Source organism: Ornithorhynchus anatinus, chromosome X2 (genome assembly GCF_004115215.2).
Source record: "Ornithorhynchus anatinus isolate Pmale09 chromosome X2, mOrnAna1.pri.v4, whole genome shotgun sequence".
Lineage (NCBI taxonomy): Eukaryota > Metazoa > Chordata > Mammalia > Monotremata > Ornithorhynchidae > Ornithorhynchus > Ornithorhynchus anatinus.
The window spans coordinates 1070198-1090250 of NC_041750.1; the positions used below are offsets into that span (position 1 = coordinate 1070198).

Sequence of the window (20053 nt, forward strand, 5' to 3'; positions counted from 1 at the left end):
CTTGTGGACCTCCAGGTTCCGTGCTGCCTCTGAATGCCCTTGCCTGATCTGGGTTGTTCCTTGGATGTGTTTGTGTGTTTGTGAGCCTGTGGGTTTGCCAGTGGATTTGTTGTGCTGGTTCTCTTTGATCGTGTAGCTGCCAAAGTGCGACTGCTTGGGGTGGGCTGGGGTGGGGGGTTGTGTGTGTGTGTGTGTGTGTTTACCAGCAGGGAAGTGGTCCCTTCCTGCCCCGGCCAGGGGAGCCCCCACTCCGGGATGTAGGGGGGCAGTGAGTTCCTTCGTGGCCCCTGGGATCCCTGTTTTTCCCTGCCTCCCTGACCCTGAAGCCCCCACCACCCTCTGGCCCTGGGTGGACCGGGGGGAAGGGGTTGACGAGCGGTGTTTCCCTCTCTCCATCAGCCCCAAGAAGAGTGACTGTGAACTCAAAGGAGGGCAGTGCCAGGAGTACTGTGAGGCCACGCAGATAGACACCGGTAACTGTTCCCACACCCTCAGGGAATGCTGCCTTGATTAGCCAGGGCCTGAACTGTGTGAGACCCCATCCTCTGGCCCCTGCACCTCGTGCTTTTGGTTGTCTCTCCCCTCCAAGAGTTCAGGTGCTTTCCTGGATCTGAACAAGAAGGATGGATAGAGACCTGCGAGAGGACGACTCAAGTACTTCCCAGCTTCCCCCACTTTTGCTTTTCCTCCTGACTTCCCAACCTCCTGGTCCAGGACCTCTCTCCCACCCCCTCTCTGGACTAGGGTCACCCCCAGCCCCAGCCCACCTCTGGCTCCTCCTCCACATCTTCCCCGGTTGAAGGAAACAGGTCAGGTGCCTGAGCGGATCTATTTTTATCCGGCCCCTTCCCCTGCTGGAGGTCAGAAAGCTGCTCAAATAGTCCAGGGTGAAACTTGTCACTCAAACTAGCAGCACACCAGGTCTTTTTTCTGGTTCTCAGCTGCGGTCGACTCTCAATAAATACTCTCTGATTGATTCATTCATTGAGTCTCTGGGTCTCTGTGGTGTTCAGTATAAGCCATGATCAGCACAGTGCTCTGCACAAGGTAGGTGCTCACCAAGGGCCAGGAATATTACAGCTAGCTCGGTGGAGGCCATGGTCACATTCTCCAGGAGTAGTCAGTGGTATTGATTGAGCACTAACTATGTGCAGATCACTGTACTGAGTGCTTGGGAGAGTACTACACAATAGAGTTAGCAAACACGTTCCCTTCCCACAGTGAATTTACAGTCTATAAGGGCCATTAGTGGTGAATTTCTCTCAGTGCTCACTGAGCCTTCTGTGGTCTCTAACTTTTTTTTCATGGTATTTTTTAAGTGCTTACTATATGTCGGGCCCTGTACTAAGTGCTGAGGTAGTTACAAGCTAGTCATATTGGACACAGTCCCTGTCCCACATGGAGATCACAGTCTTAACGCCCATTTTACAGAAGAGTGAACTGAGGGTCAGAGAAGTGATGTGACTTGCCTAAGGTGACACATCAGACAGGTGACCGAGTCCACCTTCTAGCCCACCAGCCAACACATCATGGTATCCTTGGTCCCAGGGTTTCTGACCCATTCCCTGCTCTATATCCCTGAGACTGAAAGAGACAGGAATCGCAAACCCACAGGCTCAGCAGCATGAGGAAGAAGCCTCCACAGGTGGGAAGATGGAGACCGTCCTTCTTCCCTGCTCCTGGAATGATGTGATGGGGGGAGAGGAAGAGGAAGGGTGCCCCAAGGTTTGTGGTTGGAGCAGGTGTCTCAGACCCCTGCCCAACACTGGGGAGGGGGAGACAATCACACAGAAACCCCCCAAGATTCAACCCATCCAATCTATAGAGATTGGCTGCAGAAAGCTGAACAACTGATCTTGGGAGGTGGGTCTGGGGTGGGGAGGGTCAGGGCTGTGGAGGGGGGCAGGCGGGGGGTGGTCTGGGTTTAGGGTTGGTCCTGGTCTTTGTTGGAGGTCCAGACTGGACAGTTTTCAGCCTGGGTGGGGGTGTGGACTGGGGAGGGTCCAAACTGGGGAGGGTTTGGGCTGGAGTGGGTAAGAGTTGGTGGAGGGAAACAGGCAGGAGTCTGGTCTGGGCTTGGGCATGGTCTTGGGCTACAACAGAGTCAAGGCTGGAGGGTTACCAGGATGGGGACATCGGCCTGGGGTGGGTCCAGACTGGGGTGGCTTGGGCTAGTGGAAGGGGTCCAGGCTGGGGTGGAGTAGGTTTGCAGCTGCTGTGTTGGATGAATAAGGCAGTAGCTGCTGACGCCTCCCTTGGAATGCCACAATGGTTGGGTGTGGGGTGTGGGTACAGAGGCTCAGTACAGCTCCTGAAGACAGCCCCGGTGGGCTCCAGACTGACAGCTGGGCGATGCAGGCAAGGAAGACCCTGGTGGGCCCTGAGACCACCACCTGCTGGGTCAAAAGACCACTGCCGGGCACCAGCCCCACTCTGTGATCACTGTGGCAGTTGGTGGGTCCTGCCCATTAAACTCCCTCTCCTGCCCTCTGCCATCCACCACCCCCTCCCACCTTCTCACCCACTGCACCCTGGGCACCCTTGGGAGCACGATGGGCAGGGGAGAAAGAGCTTGAGCAGCTCTGGGCCAGCCACCGGCTCTAGAATCAACTCCACCATGTGGGCTCTCAGTCTGGAATTCCCAGGAAACTCCTCATCGTCACGTTCATAACAATCGTAATAATTCTGGTACTTGTTAAGCATTTACTATGTGCCAAGCAGCCTACTAAGTGCCGTGAAAGATACGAGATCATCAAGTTGGACACTGTTCTTGTCCCAGTGGTCTTTGTCACACAGGTCACAAACTACTCCCGGGACCTCATTCTTGCCTCTCCCCAAAGACCCCTTCCTCCCACCCTCTCTCCTGCCTGGTATTCCCTTCCCCTTCATGTCTGGCAGACTGCTGTTCGTCCCAACCTCAAAACTCTCCTGAAATCATATCTCCTCCAGAAAACCTTCCCTGACTGACCTCTCATCTCCCCACCCTGTCTCCCCTTAACTGCCACTACTCTCTCCCATCTACCTACTCTATTGCTCTATCAGTCAATCAATCAGTGGTTTTTAATGAGCCCTTACCATGTCCAGAGCACTGCACTAAGCCTTTGGGAGAGTAATAATCGCATTAATTTCGATATACGCAAAGTGTTTGCAAAGTGCCAAGCACAGTACTCAGTGGGATAGATGTAATGTAATCAGGTCAGATTACAATCCCCGCCTCACCTGGGGTTCACAGTCTAGGTAGGAGGGAGTAGGATTTAATCCCCATTTTACAGATGAGGAAACTGAGGCACAGAGAAGTTAATGACTTGCCCAAGGTGATCCAGAGGCAAGTGGCAGAGTGGGGATTAGAACCCAGGTCCTTGACTCCCTGACCCGTGTTCTTTCCACAAGGCCTTGCTCCTTCAATAGAGTCAGTAAACACAATCCCTGACCACAAGGACTTTATCATCTCTCCCAAGTGCTTAATACAGTGTTCTGCACATAGAAGGTGCTTAATAAATACTATTCCTACTAGCCCAACCTTAGCCCTAGCCCTAACCCTAGCCTTAATGCCCCCTCGTGCCCTCGAGACCTGGCTGGTGAGCCTTTCAGTGCTCCTAGAGTCCCTGCGGACAGCTGCCTTTGTGTCCACGAGCTCAGAGCGGAAAGTTCCCATTAACAGTGGGCCTGGACGGAGAGATCTGGTGTCCGCCCCCACATTTGGCAGGGCCGAGGGCAGCGCTGGCAGGACCCCCTCCTGGATGCTGCCTTCCCCTCCCCAAGTGGGACGCTGGCTTCCCAAGCTCCTCCCTGAACCTGTCCCTGCTCTGCCCGTCCCTGGCCCTGTCTGCCCCTGCAGGTGTAGGAACTGGCAGCTGTCAGGGGAGATAGATACAAAAAACTTGTGGATGTATCCTGATCTGAAAAATCTGGAATACCTGTTCTCCCCTGTACCTAGACTGTGAGCCCCATGTAGGTCCTGCTAGATACAAGATAAATCAGTTCTTTTGTGCCCTAGCTGCCCAACTCTGCTCTTGCTAATCCAACCTGGCCAGAGCAGAGCGAAGCCAATTCTTTCCCGAGGTGCCCAACCTGTGTGCTGACACCTCCAACCCTCCTCAGAGTGCCCGAGCTCTCCGCCTCTGCTCCGGGCCGGCCCTGGCACCCACCTTGCGGAGTGGCCCGGGAAGCTCAGTGTTAGGGAATCTTTCCTGATTAGTTTAAGGATAATCGCTGAGACCTTATCTGTCTCCATGGGTGAGTTGGGGGACTAGGTCTTGGGCCCAGACTCAGCCTGCTCCAGAAGAGCAGTGAGTGAGTGCTCACTCTGGCAATCAGATGGGGCATAGTCCAAGCCCCTCATGAGGCTCCCAGCCTAAGAGAGAGACACAGAAGAGGACCCTTGTGGAAAGAGGTGTGGGGCTGGGAGCCAGGACACCTGGATTCTAGTCCTGGCTCTGCTCCTTTCCTGCTGTGTGAACTTGGGCAAGTCATTCGATTCTTCTGGGCCTCAGTTTCCTCACTTGTACAATGGGGATCTCCGGCTCCCGTAGGCTGTGAGCCCCACTGGGGTCAGGGACTGTTTCTGGTAGGAGTATCTTGTCTACCCCAGCATTTGGCACAGTGCTTGGCATATAGTAAGTGCTTAGCAGACATTGCAGTTAGTATTATTTGTGTCCGTTTATTGTACTCTTCCAAGCACTCAGTACAGAGCTCTGCACACAGTCAGTGCTCAGTAAATACCTGTGATTGACTAAGAAGTTAGCTGCAGCCCAGAGAGGCTCAGTGAGCTGCTCCAGGTCACACAACGGCCTGGGGGCAGAGTCGGGGCTAGAGCCCCCGGGGTGCTGACTCTCAGCCCCTGGCTCGGTCCACTGGGCCAAGCTGCCCCCGACCTCTCCAGCCCTGGGTCTGGCGGAGCGTTGAGACAGTCCTGTTCTATTCAGTTTCGCTCTATTGAGTAGAGGCGTTTCCGGGCTCTGGTGGGAGTGCTCTATAAAGGAGGAACCACCCGGCCGTTCCTTGCCCATTGTCCAACTCTGCCCCTCCTGCCACACGCCATGAGGGCATCGCTGCTTCTCTTCATCCTGCTGGTCTACCTGGCCCACGCCCCCCAAGGTAGTGCCAGGGCCCTAGGGGGGATGGGGGCCTGGTCTCTGGAGCCAGACCTACCCCGGGACTGGTTGGGGGGTGGGATGGAGACTCCCCCAGGGACCCCAGCTGTAAGAGGAGGCCCTCTGCTATCTGCATCAAGCACCCTGAGTGGAAGGGTGTGCTCCTGCTGGGACTTCAAATCCCAGCAGCCTGCCAAGACCATGGTCCTGCAACTTCGGGCCTACTTCTCTTGTCTCAGGAGCTTCCTGTCTGGTTGGGGTGGAGGTGGTCAGTCGTAACACCCCCCCACACACACTGGCTCTAGGGGACTGTCTTGGACCTGGGTATGAGCCCATGCCCTTCTGACCCAGGAGGTCAGGGCTTTGGGGTCAGAGGGCGAAAGCATCGGATGGTAGGGAATGACTGGGGGAGGGTCAAGCAGGCCTGGGTTTCCCAGGGAGGGACATAGCTCGCTCTGGTCGGCCGGAGGTGATATTGCCGGTCTCTCTGCTTGGGCCTCTGCCCCTCTGGCCTCCATAGCCTGGGTTGAAGGTGACAGGCAACTCACCGACTTTGGCTTTCACTCTGCCCCACCAGGCATTTCTACTCCTGAGTGCCCACAGGGTCTGGACTCCACACCCACGTCCAGCTCCCTCTCTACTCTAAAGGGCTGTTTTAACCATCTTCCTCCCCATATTACTTTTTCCGTGCCTCAGCCCCCTTCTCTTCTCCCCCGGCCCCCCCAATAGTGTCCCCCGGACCTGGTCACACCCTGAGTCTGGACTCCCACTGCCCCCCGGGGCCCCACTCTGCTCTCTCTGTTGCTGAGTTTTTTCCTGGAACTGGGATCCCCAATCCTGGCTCCCCAAGAAGGGGAGGGAGGGTGAGGCAGAGATCCAGAGGCAGAGGAAATCAGAAGGAGAGAGACAAGGTGAGATGGGTGGAGATAGAGGTGGAGCGGAGAAAAAGAGCAAGAGGGACAGCAGAGAAGGATACAGACAGAGAAAGGCAGGGAGAGAGATAGAGTGTGTATGTGTTTCCACTGGCTTGCGGGGGTCCCCCAGTCCCAACAAACAGGGAAGCATTTTAGCCTGTTCTCCCACAATTTTCTCTTGTAAACCAGTATCTCCATGCCCACAGCTTTGAGGAAGCCCCTTCGGCCCAACCGCCACCCTAAATCCCACTCCTTTTGCTCTGTAACACCTGTTTTTAAACTGGTCCCATCTCTCCACCCTACCCTCTTCCTTCTCCCTCCTCCTCTCACCCCCTTCCCTACCTCCCTCTTGCTCGCCAATCCCATGCCTCTAACCTGGGTAGCTCCAAGGGGCAGGGATTCACACTGGCTCTGGGCCCGACCTTGGGGAACCCTCTCACTGGCCTGAAATCCCCCGAGGGGAGGGGCCTGGATTCAGCCTAAGTATTGGGAGAACTGGGGTCCGGTTTGGTGGGGAATGAGGGGAGGATCCCCTCCACTCTGAGGTCCCGGTTCAGAGCTGGGCCTGGGGGGTGGGGAAGGTCTCTAGCCATTTCTAGATGATTGGCCCAACTCAATGCAAAGTGGGAGGAAGTTCCCTATATCCTTCTCTGATGGTCAGAACCTCCCTGTACCTTCTGTGACCCCCAGGGAGCTCTCTCATCCATAGGATGGGTTGGGGGACCATTGAATGCAGCCTAACAGAGAGCTGCCAGCCAGCCTGGGGAGGACATATCTCACTACTCTCCCTCACAGATCCCCCTGGGATTTCTGGGGGTAAGCGACTGAACCCCACCATGAGCGGCCCCCGCGACCTCCGGCCTCTATTTTTCAGCGCAAGGTGTGTTTGGACCCAGGCGCTGCAAAGGCAAGTTGGGCTACTGCCGTAGCAAGTGTCAGTCCAAGCAGGTCGAGCTGGGCAAGTGCTCCACCAAAGCGATCTGCTGTGGCATCTCCACCGGCACGAGCTCCTCACAGGGGTCCCACGAGGTCCCTGTCATCAATTCTGAGCCGGCCCTGGAGTCCAAGCCCGAGCCCCAGGACACCCAGGAGGAGGAAGCCACCATGGTCTCTGAGTGATGGGGTCCCATCCTGCAATAAACCTCCCGCCTCCTCCACGCTGGCCTCCAGCTTGTGTTTTCCCTCAGACCAGTGCAGCCTTGCAGATAACTACTGGGCCGCGCTGGCCCGCTGGAGCATCCCTGGAGGTTTGGGGTCCTGTCCGCGGGTCCCTCTCCATGCCCTTGCCATCAGTCGACCTCTCCTGACCCCTACCCCTTTCCACCGCCCCCGTCCCCACCCCCTTGACAGGGCACACACAGCCATGGGTCTTTCTGCTCCTCCCACCCCTCCATCCATCAGTCAATAAATCAGTGGTATTTATTGAATGCTCACCTCCCTCCCCTTCAGCTTGCCGGGGTAACTGTGGGGTGGCCAGCAGGAGTCACCGGGAGGCCCGAGTTCAGCCCCGGCCCCAGGGTAGCAGGAGAAAGGGGAGCCCGGATACAGTGAGGCAGGGGGCTGCTGCTGCTCCACCACACAACCCTCCCTCAGGTCCGCCATATTGTTGCAGCAATAGCAAGGAGTCTGGTGGTCCCAAGACACAGGGGGCTCTGCCGCCAGTCTCCTCTGACTCCTGCCGCCAGGCTTGTTTGGGAATTGGAAGCCATTGGCTCCCAGGCCTGGGCGGGCCCAATCTCACCTTCAAATCCCACCATCACCGTGTGCCCTGCAAAATTAGAGTTCCCCAGCACTCCAGCCTGGCACCCCTACTCTCGGTGACTTGGGTCTCCATCTGGAGGTTTCGTTTTCAAATTGTCGCCCGCCCTCACAACTTTTCATTCTTTAAATTCTGAGTGGGGAAGTACTCGGATAAAAACACCAACGTTTTTGACTTTCTTCCCAATAATACATGCCAACCACAGTGCACGAGTTACAAGAGAATCGATTTGGACACAAGTCACGTCCCACCTAGAGCTCCCAGTCTAGGTAAGAGAGAAAGCAGGTAATAAATCCTCATTTTACAGATGAGGACACAGACAATTTGAGTGACTTCACCAAGGTCACATAGCAGGCAAGTGGCAGAGCCTGGATTAGAATCTTCCCATTAGACAAAGCTGTTTCCTGCTCCTCAGCACCTGGAAGAGTTCACACCCCCCTCCCCCCACCCCAAGTGGTGGTGAACAGCCAGGAGAAAATTTTCTGGATACTTCAGATAGGGGTAGGACAGCGCAGGGCAGTTTCTATCTGGTGCAGTGGGGAGAAGGAGGAGGAGGAAAAGGAGGAAGGGGAGGATAGGCCAGTTCTTCCCTGCCAGAGCATTGCTGAGCACAGAAACCAAGATAAATTTAGCAAAAATCTAATCTACATTCCCTTTCCCCGGGTGATGGGTTAGCGGAGGAGGGACATGGACGGAGAAGGCAGAGTCAGGAATGGAGAGGGCAGAGTCAGGGATGTGATAGGGTCCCTGTTGGGTCACTGGGGAGAGTCAGGGGTGTTGGAGAGTCCATGCTGGTGTACATACAAGATAATCAGATTGGAAACAATCCCTAGCTCCCATGTGACTCTCAGTCTGAGAAGGCTGTACAGCAGGGATCTTATCTTCAAGGAGCTTTACAAGCTATTGTGGGCAGAACACCGTACTGAGCGCTTGGGAGAGTTTCCTAGAGTTAATAGAAAACTATTCCTGTTCTCAAGGAGCTCACAGTCTACTGTGTGAAGAACACTGTTTTGAATACTTGGAAGTGTACAATAACATTAGTAGACACGATCCCTGCTCTCAGGGGGCCAGTCCAGCGATGGGCCAGTGATAATAATTAGGGTATCTGTAAAGCACTTACTATGTGCCAAGCACTTTTCTAAGCCCCGGGGTAGATACGAGGTAATCAGGTTGTCCTACGTGGGTAAAATGCCAATTTTACAAATGAGGTAACCAAGGCGCAGAGAAGCTAAGTGGCTTGCCCAAGGTCACATAGCAGACAAGTGGGATTAGAACCCACGTCCTCTGACTCTCAAGTCCGTGCTTTTCCCACTGAGCCAAGCTGCTTCTCCCACTTGGGCATCTCACAAGTTCCCTGCCTACAAGGAGTTTAGAGTTTAGAAGGGAGCTTAGTGCAGCATTAAGGGCTCAGTAATTGCGACTGATCGATTGAGGGAGGAGAGAAGGCCCCAGCCGTCCTGCAATCAGGGAGGAGCGTCCCCCAAAGTCCCCCGCGTCCTCCAGTGACGGGGCGCTGTCCTAGACGCCGCGGGGACCCAGGCCGCGGGCACTGCACCAAATCGCCATCAGGGGGCGCCAGACGCCGTGCCCTGGGCTCGCAACGAGCTCAATTGGGCTCCAACAGGAGCCTTCGTCAATCATTCATTCGTATTTGTTGAGCACTTACTGTGTGCACGACAATGTACTAAGCGCTTGGTGCCCACATTAGGCGGAGGACGGGTGGCCTGGAGGACCCTTCCCCACTGGGAGCGGCGGCGAGGAGGAGGGTGCCCTGTTGAAAGGCCCCTCATCTCCTCCCAGCCCCCCACCCCCAATCCCTGACCCCCGACTCCCGTCTCCTCTTTAAAGTATTTGTTTAGCGCTTACTATGTACTAGGTACCGTATTAAACACTGGGATAGATATAACAATATTAATGATGGTATTTGTTAAGCCCTTACTATTGCCAAGCACGGTTCTGAGCGCTGGGGTAGATACAAGGTAATCAGGTTGTCCCACGTGGAGCTCACGGTCTTAATCCCCATTTAACAGATGAGGTCACTGAAGCACAGAGAAGTTAAGTGACTTGCCCAAAGTCACCCAGCTGACAAGTGGCAGAATGGGATTAGAACCCACGACTGCTGACTCCCAAGCCCATGCTCTCTCCACTAAAGCCACGCTACTTCATCAGGGTGACAGGCTGGACAGAGTCCCTGTCCTACATGGGGCTTATTCCCCATTTTACAGATGAGGGAACTGAGGCTCAGAGAAGTTAAGTGAATTTGCCCCAGGTCACACAGCAAACAAGCAGTGGAGTCGTTATTAGAATCCAGGTCCTTCGGACTCCCCGGCCCGTGCTTTATCCACTAGGCCCCGCTGTTTCTACTATTATTATTGTGCTATCTATTAAGTGCTCTCTAGGTGCCAAGCGCTGTGTTAAGGACTGAGAGAGATATAAAATAACCCGGTCGGACCCTGGCCCCGTCCCATAGTTCTGCACACATTGGGCAACCAGTATAACGCTCTGTAGGCATGAGGCATTCCATACTGCTTGCTTTAGGGCAGGATGGCCCAACAGTGGCTGCAGGAGGGGGAGGGTCTCCTCTGACCCCTCTTGTTGGAGGAAGTTAAGGGGTCCAGTTCAGCCCCCCCACCCTCCTCTCACCTGTGGCAGTTTCTCTCTGGAACTCCACCCCAGTTCCCAATGGGCGGGGAGGGGGTTTGCAGCCAGGCAGACCCCCTCATCCCAATCCCATCCTTGGGGGAAGGGTCAGGGGTCTTGGGGGATGGGGGAACCCAAAGACATTCCCCCCATCATCATCCCCCTGCATCGCCCCCTCCACCGTACGGCCAGCAGGGTCAGTGAGGCCTCAAGCTGCTTGGCTGGACCGGCCAGCGTGAGCCAGTGCTGAGGTCCTTTCGGGAACACAGGGACTTTCCGGGTCCTGGGTGGAGAGCGGGAGCCGGGAACTGGGTGGGTCACCCCCCGGGGCTTGTTCTCCCTCTCTAGGGTAACGCGGAAATGGGGCGGGGGCACTGCCTCTCCTGGAAATAGCCAGGTTGGCCTCCAGCCGACTAGAGCATAAGCACTTCAAGGGCAGGAATAAAGTCTTTAATAACTCTGTGACTTCTAAAGGTCTCGTGCAGCGTTCTGCACAGTGTTCATTTTCCTGCAGTCTGCTGGAGAGGGTGGGACAAGTCCAAGGCCCCATTCCTGCTGTCCACCCCGTCCCCTTTTCTGCTTCTCAGCCTCCTCTACCTCAGCCTCAGCTTCCCTCAGCATCTCAGTCTCCTCTGCCTCAGCCTCCCACTGCCTCTCAGTTACCCTTTGCCTTTCGGGCTTCTCTGCCTCAGCTTCCTTCGGTGTCTCAGCCTCCCTTGGTTTCTCAGCCCCCCGCAGTCTCTCAGCCTCCTCTGCCTCAGCCTCCTTCTTCCTCTCAGCCTCCTCTCCCTTAACCTCCCTGTCCCTCAGCTTCTGTTTGCCTCAACCTCCTCTGCCTTTCAGCCTCCTTCTGCCACTCAGCCTCCCTTTTCCATTCAGCCTCCTTTCTGTGTGCAGAGCTCCCGGGTGCCTACCATGCAGGGCACTGTACTGGGCATCGACTGAGGACAGAGCCCTGATCTGGGAGCCTACCTGTGCAGAGCACTGTCCTCCCATTTGGGAGCACACAATAAACATGCAAATCAGCCTGCTCCATGGAGGAGCTTCCATTAATAGGGAGGGGGATTCAAGGCAGACTCAAGCCTTACCCATACAAGTATGGTCACTTCTCTCCACTCTTTTCTTCCCAGTGCTCCTCACCAGAGGGAAGTAAGCCCCTGTGGGTGGGAGGGACCCCCATACCGCTCTGTGCCTCAACGGAGGGGACACACTTCCCCAAGCTCGTCTCATTTGGAGTGACCCCATCGAGGGCAGGGCTCTGTCCATCCATCCATCCTTCCTGCCCCTCTGGAATGTTCCCACCCCTCCCATCATTCCCGCCCTGTGAGGCACAGGAGGATGGCAATTGGAGTCAGCCCTGACTCACCCCTGGGGCGTGTGGACAGGGCCACCCCTCTGCCCATGGTGTGAGGGGCAGGGGAAGCTGGGACAGGTTCTCCACGTACCAGTCAAGTGACCCTCCTTGCCCTGGGCCAGCCCATCACCATGGTACCGCCCCCCCAATTACAGGCAGGTCTGGCCCAGCCCCGGAGGGAGGGGCGGGCACAGCCCAGTGGGGGCGTGGGAATTCCCACAGCTACTGCAGAATCAGCCCCTCCTCCCTATCCCAAATCAATCAATAGCAATCAATAATATTGATTTGGCATTCATCATGGGCAGAGCTCAGTCCTGAGCACTTGGGAAAATACAATAAACTAGATGCTAGACACGATCCCTGCCTTCAGAGATCTTACAATCTAATGGGGGAGAGAGATGCTAAAATAAATAAGAGATAGGGAAGGAACAGGGTTTAAAGGTGAGGGAATAAATTTTACTAGGGGAGGGGTGAGCATCCAAGTGCTTATGGGGAGAGGGCTCAAAGGCAGAGGTGATGTGGAAGGGCTGAACTAGCAATGACGAGGGTGTTTAGTACAGTGCTCCGCACAGAGTAGACACTCAATAAATTACAATTGATTGAAATGTGGGAGAGGGACGAGGGACACATTCATTTCCTTGGTAACTTTTTTGAACAGGAGGAAATGCTTAATACAGCTTAATACAGTGTGGTCTAGTGCATAGAGCCTGGTTTGAGAGTTAGTGGACCTGGGTTCTGTTACTTCTCTACTGTGTGACGATGAACAAGTCACTTCACTGTGCCTCAGTTACCTCATCTGTAAAATGGGGATTACGACTGAAACATGGACAGTATCCAACCTAATTACCTTGACTCTGCCCCAGTGCTTAGTACATTGCCCAGCACGTAGTTAACCTCTTAACAAATTCCATTAACGAAAAGGAAAGTGAAGTGCTCTGCACACAGTAAGCACTCATTTAATGCAATTGATTGATTGATTGAGGAATCCAGGCTGAACCTTCTTCTTGTCCCCGGCCCCCCCCGAGTCCCACTCCCATTGGACCAGAAGGGACCCAGCTCTCTGAGAGCCCAAGATGGAATGGAGCCGATGATGATGATTTTGATATTTAAATAGCATTAACCCTGTGCCAAGCACCATACTAAGCGCTGGGGTGAATACAAGCAAATTGGGTTGGACGTAGTCCCTGTGCCACGTGGGCTCACAGTCTCAATCCCCATTTTACGAATGAGGCACCTGAGGCCTAGAGAAGTGAAGTGACTTGTCCAAGGTCGCCCAGCAGACTAGTGGTCAAGCCGGGAGGCTGGGGTCTGGCTGCCAATCACCTGATCCTTTCTGCAGACACAGATGTGTCACCCCTGCTTCCATGGGCGGCGTCCAGAGGTTGGGGTGTGGGAGGAAAAGGGATGAGACAATCAACACCTCAAGTTTAATTAGGGGCAAGAGGATGGGCTCACCAGGGTGAGGTTCTTGCTCCAAGGCACCCTATAAAATCCCAGAGCCCTTCCGCTCTTGGGCATCAGGCCGACACCTTCCTACCACCACCGCCCAGACAACACCACCACCATCACCCACCGACCACCAGCCCCGCCCCCAGCCCCCACCTCCCAGCTACCATGAGGCTCCACTACCTCCTCTTTGCCATCTTTTTCTTGTTCCTCATCCCCGCTCCAGGTAAGTGGGGTGGTGGGCTGGGGAGGGCTGGAGGACACCCCAAGGAGGGAAGCGGCAGCTCCCTGTAAGGCTCTGGGGTCCGGGGGGTCTGGGCTGGTGGGGGCCACCAGCTCGGGCTGCCTGGAAATGAGCTGAGGGACCGTTTGGGAGCTGCGGTGGGAGGGTTTTCTGGACTCAGTCAGCAAGTCGTCGATGGTGTTTATTGTGTGCCTGTGCCGGAAGAGCGCTGTACTGAGCCCTTGGGAGAGCACGCATGTAGCAAAAGGCACGTTTCCTGCCCTCAGATGTTTATAGTCTATCAGTCTCCTAATTGACCAGGTCCTGCTGCTGAGCAAGTATCCCCTTCTAATGCCTGCCCCAACCCCCACAACACTCCCTATTTCGACCTCCCAAGCCCCCAACATCCCCTAATCCCTGACCCCAAAATACTGCTTATGTCCAACTTCCCTCTTAAATATCCCCTACCCCAAATTCCCCAATCCCCCAAAGCTTCCTACTCCCAACCCTCCAGTCTTCCCAATGCTCCCCAAACTTCAATTACCCCAAACTCCCCAGTCCCTTAAACCCCTAATTTCCTCAACTCCTTCCAACCTCCAAATCTCCAACCCCCTGAATCTCCCCCAAATCCTCTAACCTCATCATCACCTTCCTGGCCCCTGAATCCCCTAAATGCTTCAAACCCCCCAACACCCTCCAACCCCGTGAATCTCAACATCCTCCATCTCCCCCTTAATTCCCAACTCATCTAACACCCCTAATGCCCACAAATTGCATCTCAGGTCTTCATTGGGGGGCTTACCCCAGAGACTCCAGAAATGGGGGTGGTGAGGGGGCCATCCACCGGAAGACAAACTCTTTCTCACGTTTGGGACTAACCTTCCATGGAAAGAAACCACTGAACGGGGAAGATTATCTAAACCATGTGTCTGCTCCCTGGTTTGGATGGGCCCAAATGCCACAATTTCAGCAGAATGAGGGAGAAGGAGAAGATACAATTTGGGTGGATTATAGACCTTGGTATAGTGTTGTGCACCCACTAAGTGCTCAGTACATACCTTCAATTAATGGAATGATAGATTAACTCCGAGCCTTGTGGTCTCTGGAGAGGACACAGAGTACAGCAGAAGCCTTCTTCCTACAAGGAGTAGGAGGTCGAGGGAGCAGGAGAAAGAGCAATGTGGCCTAGTGGGTAAAGCCCTGGGTTCTGGTCCCAGTTTTGCCACTTGCCTGCTGTGTGATATTGGACAAATCACTTTACTTCCTCGTCTGTGAAAGAGAAGTAAAATGATTTGCCCAAGGTCACTCAACACACAAGCGGATGGAGCCAGGATTAGAACACAAGTCTTCAGACTCCCAGGCCTGGGCTCTTTCTGCTAGGTCATGCTGCTTCTGGAACTGAGGGAACAGATAAATCCGTCGAAGGCTAAGAGGGCTCATCCGTTGGGCTCAACAAACTTCCTCTTCCTTTGACTTACTTCATCAGTCCCACAGAATTTATGTATCCAACATTTATTGATTTATAGTAATGCCTGTCTTCCCCTCTAGACTGTAAGCTCATTGAGGGCAAGGAATGTGTCTATAATATTGGTATATTGTCCTCTCCCAAGGGCATGGTTTAGTGGATAGAGCACAGGCCTGGGAGACACAAGGATCTAGGTTCTAATTCCGGCTCTGCCACTTGTCTGCTGTGTGACCTTGGACAAGTCACCTCGCTTCTCTGTGTCTCATTTACCTTATCTGTAAAATGGGGATAAGACTGTGAGCCCCATATGGGACAGGAACTGTGTCCAACCTGATCAACTTGTATCTACCCCAGCTCTTAGAACAGTGCTTGGCACATAATAAGTGCTTAATGAGAACCATTATTATTATTATTACTAGTGTTTTGCACACAGTAATCACTCAGTAAATTCGCTTGACTTTTCGATTGATTCCTTGCAGGGGACGGCCGGATTTTGGAGCGCATCAACAACTTATACTGCCGGGTGCGGAGGGGCCGGTGCCGGTTGCTTGGCTGCTTCTCCAAGGAGGAGCAGGTGGGCACCTGCTCCCTGGGCCGGCGGAAGTGCTGCCGAAAGAGGACCTGAGGCCCCGGTGGGGGTGGAGAGAGGGCGGCGAGATGACCCGTGGCCAGTTCTCCTGGGATCCCCTCCCCTTTCCCCACTCTGGGGCAATTCCACTTCCTTCTACATGGTTCCGGTTTCTCCACTCCACCCAGCTCCCGGTTACCTGGGGTAGTTGTTGGGGGAAATGGACATAGCGTGGATAATCGAAATCCACAGATAATCCACATATATCACTCATATTCGTGGTCCCAGTTCCTTCTTGGCGTCTCTGTTCTTGGTTATCTGGATTAGTGGGGGTGGGAATGGACACAACACGGATAAGTGAATCTCACAGATAATCCACTCATTGCTCATATTTGTGGTTGTAGTTCCTTCTTGGTGTCTTCCCTCTCAGTTATCTGGGAACAGGGAGGGAACGGGCACAGCACGGATAATCGAAATCCACAGATAACCCACACAGAGTTCACTCACATTTGTGGTCCCAGTTCCTTCTTGGCTTCTCCGCTCTCTGTTATCTGGACTAATTGGGGAGGGGAATGGAGATAGCATGGTTAACTGAAATCCTCAAATAACCTACAGCAATTCTTCACCCCAGTGATTCCAGTTCCCTCTTGATTTCTCCACGACGCCAGCTCTCAGTTGTCTGGGCTACTAGGTGGGGGCGGAGGGAAATGGAGATAGCACAGGTAATCAAAATTCACAGATAGTCCACACACGTTGTTTATATTGATTTCGTTCCCACCCCAGCAGTGGGTTCAGAAGTAGAGTAATTACCCACACCCCAGTGGAGAATCGGCCTCTAAATGATGAAGGGATGCAAGCCAAATATTGCTTCTCGGTCACCTGGCCTTTGGGCCGGAGAGGGTGTTCTACATGTCTGTCTCACGGGTCCAGTGTTCAGCACTATGAAAGTGCTCAGAACATAGTGGGCATCCAGAACAGCACTCTGCACCTAGCAACTGTTTGGTACAGGGGTCTATTCACATCAAGCAGCCAGTACAGCACTCTGAACACATCAGGCACTTAGTACAGTGCCCTCTTCAAAGCAGGCAACCAGGGCAGCATGCTGCACACAGCAGGCATCCAATACAGTGCTCTGTCTCCACTAGGCATCTACTGCTGCACGCAATAGGTGCCAAGCACAGAGCTCTGCATTCGGTACTCTGCAACCAGCGGGCAGCCAGTACAGACCTCTCCACACAGTGGATGCCCAGTACAGACAGTGCCCGGCACACAGCAGGTGCCCGACCACTGAGGGATGACATGGTGTTGGTGTTCTGGCCAAGGAGTGAATGAATTATTGGCCACCTGTGCCTAACGTGATGGCCCTGGAAGTCAGACGTGTTCCTTCCCAGGAATCCGTGGACGTGTGTTGGACCCCCACCCTGAGTCCTTGCAAATCTATCTCCCCTGGGCTCAGAGCTCACCCCGATGCTGCCCTGCCTTGCCACCATTAGCCTGACTGACAGACCAGTGGTGCAGGGGGAGGTAGGTGCCAACTCCATTCATTCATCAATTCAATCGTATTTATTGAGTACTTACAGTGTGCAGAGCACTGAACTAAGCACTTGGAGGGTACAGTATAACAATAAACAGACACATACCCTGTCCACAAGCAACTTGGTCTAATGGATAGAGCACAGGACCAGGAGTCAGAAGGACCTGGATTCTAATCCCAGCCACGCCACGTGTCAGCTGTGTGATCTTGGGCAAATCACTTCACCTCTCTGTGCTTCAGTTACCTAGTCTGTCAAATGGGGTCTAATGCTGTGATTCCCATGTGGGACATGGACTGTAACCAATCCGATTAGTTTGTATCTCCCTCAGTGCTTATAACAGTGCTTGGCACATAGTAAGAGCTTAACAAATATCATTATTATTATTACAGCCTCGGGGGGGTAGGGGGGCGGTGCACCGCCCCTGGTTTGGCAGGACTCCTGGACTGCCACAGGGCCAGGGTACCGAGGGCCGTCACCTTCCTGCAAATCCAGATGCCTGCCTGTCTGGGGAAGTCCTCCCGGAGGCTGGGGGATGGCCAGAATGACCTCTGGACACCCCGCCCAACGCTGAAGTTTCCGTTTCTGAGATTCCGAGCGTCTGAGCAGGCCACACGCTGGGGATGGTCTTTGGCTGGCTGGATTAGTTAATCCCTGGGAGGGGCAGGAAGCAGAGAGGGAAAGACTGGCCCTCCGTCGCTGCAGCAGCCTGGCTTGCTGGCTAGAGCCAGGGCCTGGGAGTCAGAAGGCCCTGGGTTCTAATCCCATCTCTGCCCTCATCTTCTGTGTGGCCTTAGGCAAGTCCCTTCACTTCTCTGTGCCTCAATTACCGCCAATCGATTTAGACTGAGTCGTGGACTGTGTCCAGCCTGATTAGCCCGTATCCGCTCCAGTGTTTAGTACAGTGACTGGCACACAGTAAGTGCTGAAAAAATAGCACAGTCATCATTATTAGTAGTAGAAGCACCTCCCAGCGGGGCGGCAACGGGGATGACCGGGCCTAGAGGATTGGGGCAGGGTCCGCCGGCCCAGCCAAGAAAGCTCCCGGGAGGTGGTGGACCTTCCCGGCCAGGGCAGTGGGCGGTGGCCCAAAGGGAGGAGTTGATTCTAGAGTTGATGGCTGGCCCGGCACCGCTCGTGCCCTCTCGTCTTTGCCTGCCAGGATGCAGCAAGCGGGCATGGGGCAAGAGGCCGCGCACAGCACAAGGCGCATGGAGACGACTGATTTACGGGACCACCCCCCCGTACGGCCCCGTTCTCTTCTTCTCCCCCTGGCCCCCATTCCTTGCCCTCTCCCCCCCTCCTCTCACCTCACCCCCTATCATTCATTCATTCAATCAATCATATTTATTAAGCCCTGAGTGCAGAGCACTGTACTAAGCTCTTGGGAAAATACAGTACAACAACAAACAGTGACATGACAGTCCCTGCCAACTACAAACTCACAGTCTACGGGGACGGAGGGGGCCTGGTCACCATAGCATAATAATAAAAATAATAATAATATTTGTGCTTGCTGGGTGCTAAGCCCTGAGGTAGACAAATGATAATCGAATCATACACAGTCCTGCTCCACATGGAGCTCGCTGTCTAAGGGGGAGGGAGTACAGGTATTGAAGCCTCATTTTACAGATGAGGAAACAGACTCCGAGAAGCGAAATGACTTGTCCAAAGTCAACCATCAGGCAAGTGGCAGAGTGGGAATTAGAGCCCGGGTCCCTTTATTTCAGACAGATTTGTGGATGCGAGGGAGAGAGGCTCAGGGTGACAGACTGTTCAGGAAGGGACTGAAAAGCATCTAGATCCTGTATATCTTCCCGAAGTTTCATAAAACAGATCACTTGTTCATGAACAGGGTTAAACTAGTTATGGACTAAGCTGTGTCTAGTGCATCCAACTTCTAATCTACCCCAAGCTTCCTGCTTCCCCTAGAACATCCTTAATAATAATCAAAAATAAGAAGTGTAGCATTTATTAAGCCCTTGCTGGTGCCAAGTAGTGCTAAGCACTGTGGTAGATTCAGGAGAATCATATAGCGTCCTTGTCCCACACGGGGCACAGAGTCTAAAGGGGAGAAGAACAGATATTGAAGTCCCATTTTACAGATGAGGGAACTGAGGACCAGAGAAGTTGAGCAACTTGCCCGAGATCACACAGCAGGCAACTGGCAAAGCTGGGATTAGAACCTGAGTCTCTTGACTCTCGATTTTGTTCTCTTTCCTCTCTGAAAGGTACATTATCCTGGGGTGTTTCCCTCTCTGATCAATCAATCAATGGTATTGATTAAGCCCTTGCTATGTGCAGAGCACTGTAACAAGCAGTTGGAGAGTAGAATACAGTAGAGTTGGTAGACATGAGCCCTGTTCACAATAAGCTTACAGCCTAGGGGGAGTTTACCAATGTTTTCCAATTTGCTCTTTCCAGAATGTGTTTGCCTCTTCTTTTTGGGTTTAATGGCCCTCTTGTGCAGCTCCCTCATACTTTCAAAGTCCCCCTAGAAAGTCACCTCCTCCAAGAGGTCTTTCCTGATTTAGTCGCCCCCTTTCATTCATTCATTCAATAGTATTTATTGAGCACTTACTATGTGCAGAGCACTGTACTAAGCGCTTGGAGTGTACACTTTGGCAACAGATAGAGACCATCCCTGCCCACTGAAGGCCTCACAGTCTAAACAGGGAGACAGACAGCAAAGCAAAACTGAACAAAACAAAAACAAGACAACATCATCAAGATCAATAGAATCAAAGCGATATACTCCTTATTTACAAAATAAATAGGGTAATAAATAATATATACAAATGAGCACAGTTCTGAGGGAAGGGGGAGCAGAGGGATGGGGGGGCTCAGTCTGGGAAGGCCTCCTGGGGGAGGTGAGCTCTCAGTAGGGGAAGAGGGGAAGAGAGTCAGTTTGGCGGATGTGAGGAGAGAGGGCATTCCAGGACAGTGGTAGGATGTGGGGCGGGGTCGACAGCGGGATAAGCGTGACCGGGGAACAGTGAGGAGGGGAGCGGCAGAGGAGCGGAGTGTGCGGGGTGGGCAGTAGAAAGAGAGAAGGGAGA

General features: G+C 53.8%; 2 protein-coding genes across 2 annotated transcripts; both read left to right on the forward strand.

Annotated features, from left to right (window-relative positions):
- The first annotated feature begins 5018 nt into the window (after positions 1–5018).
- LOC103166461 (defensin-B4) lies at positions 5019–7367 on the forward strand. Its single transcript, XM_007659098.3, has 2 exons — positions 5019–5097; positions 6882–7367. Exons 1-2 carry the CDS (start codon positions 5040–5042, stop codon positions 7124–7126), a joined length of 303 nt encoding a protein of 100 aa, XP_007657288.1. The 5' UTR covers positions 5019–5039; the 3' UTR covers positions 7127–7367.
- A 5925-nt stretch (positions 7368–13292) lies between these two features.
- Positions 13293–15829, forward strand: LOC114807414 (beta-defensin 103A-like). The gene is made up of 2 exons (XM_029053244.2): positions 13293–13432; positions 15374–15829. Exons 1-2 carry the CDS (start codon positions 13375–13377, stop codon positions 15517–15519), a joined length of 204 nt encoding a protein of 67 aa, XP_028909077.1. The 5' UTR covers positions 13293–13374; the 3' UTR covers positions 15520–15829.
- The last annotated feature ends 4224 nt before the right edge of the window (positions 15830–20053 follow it).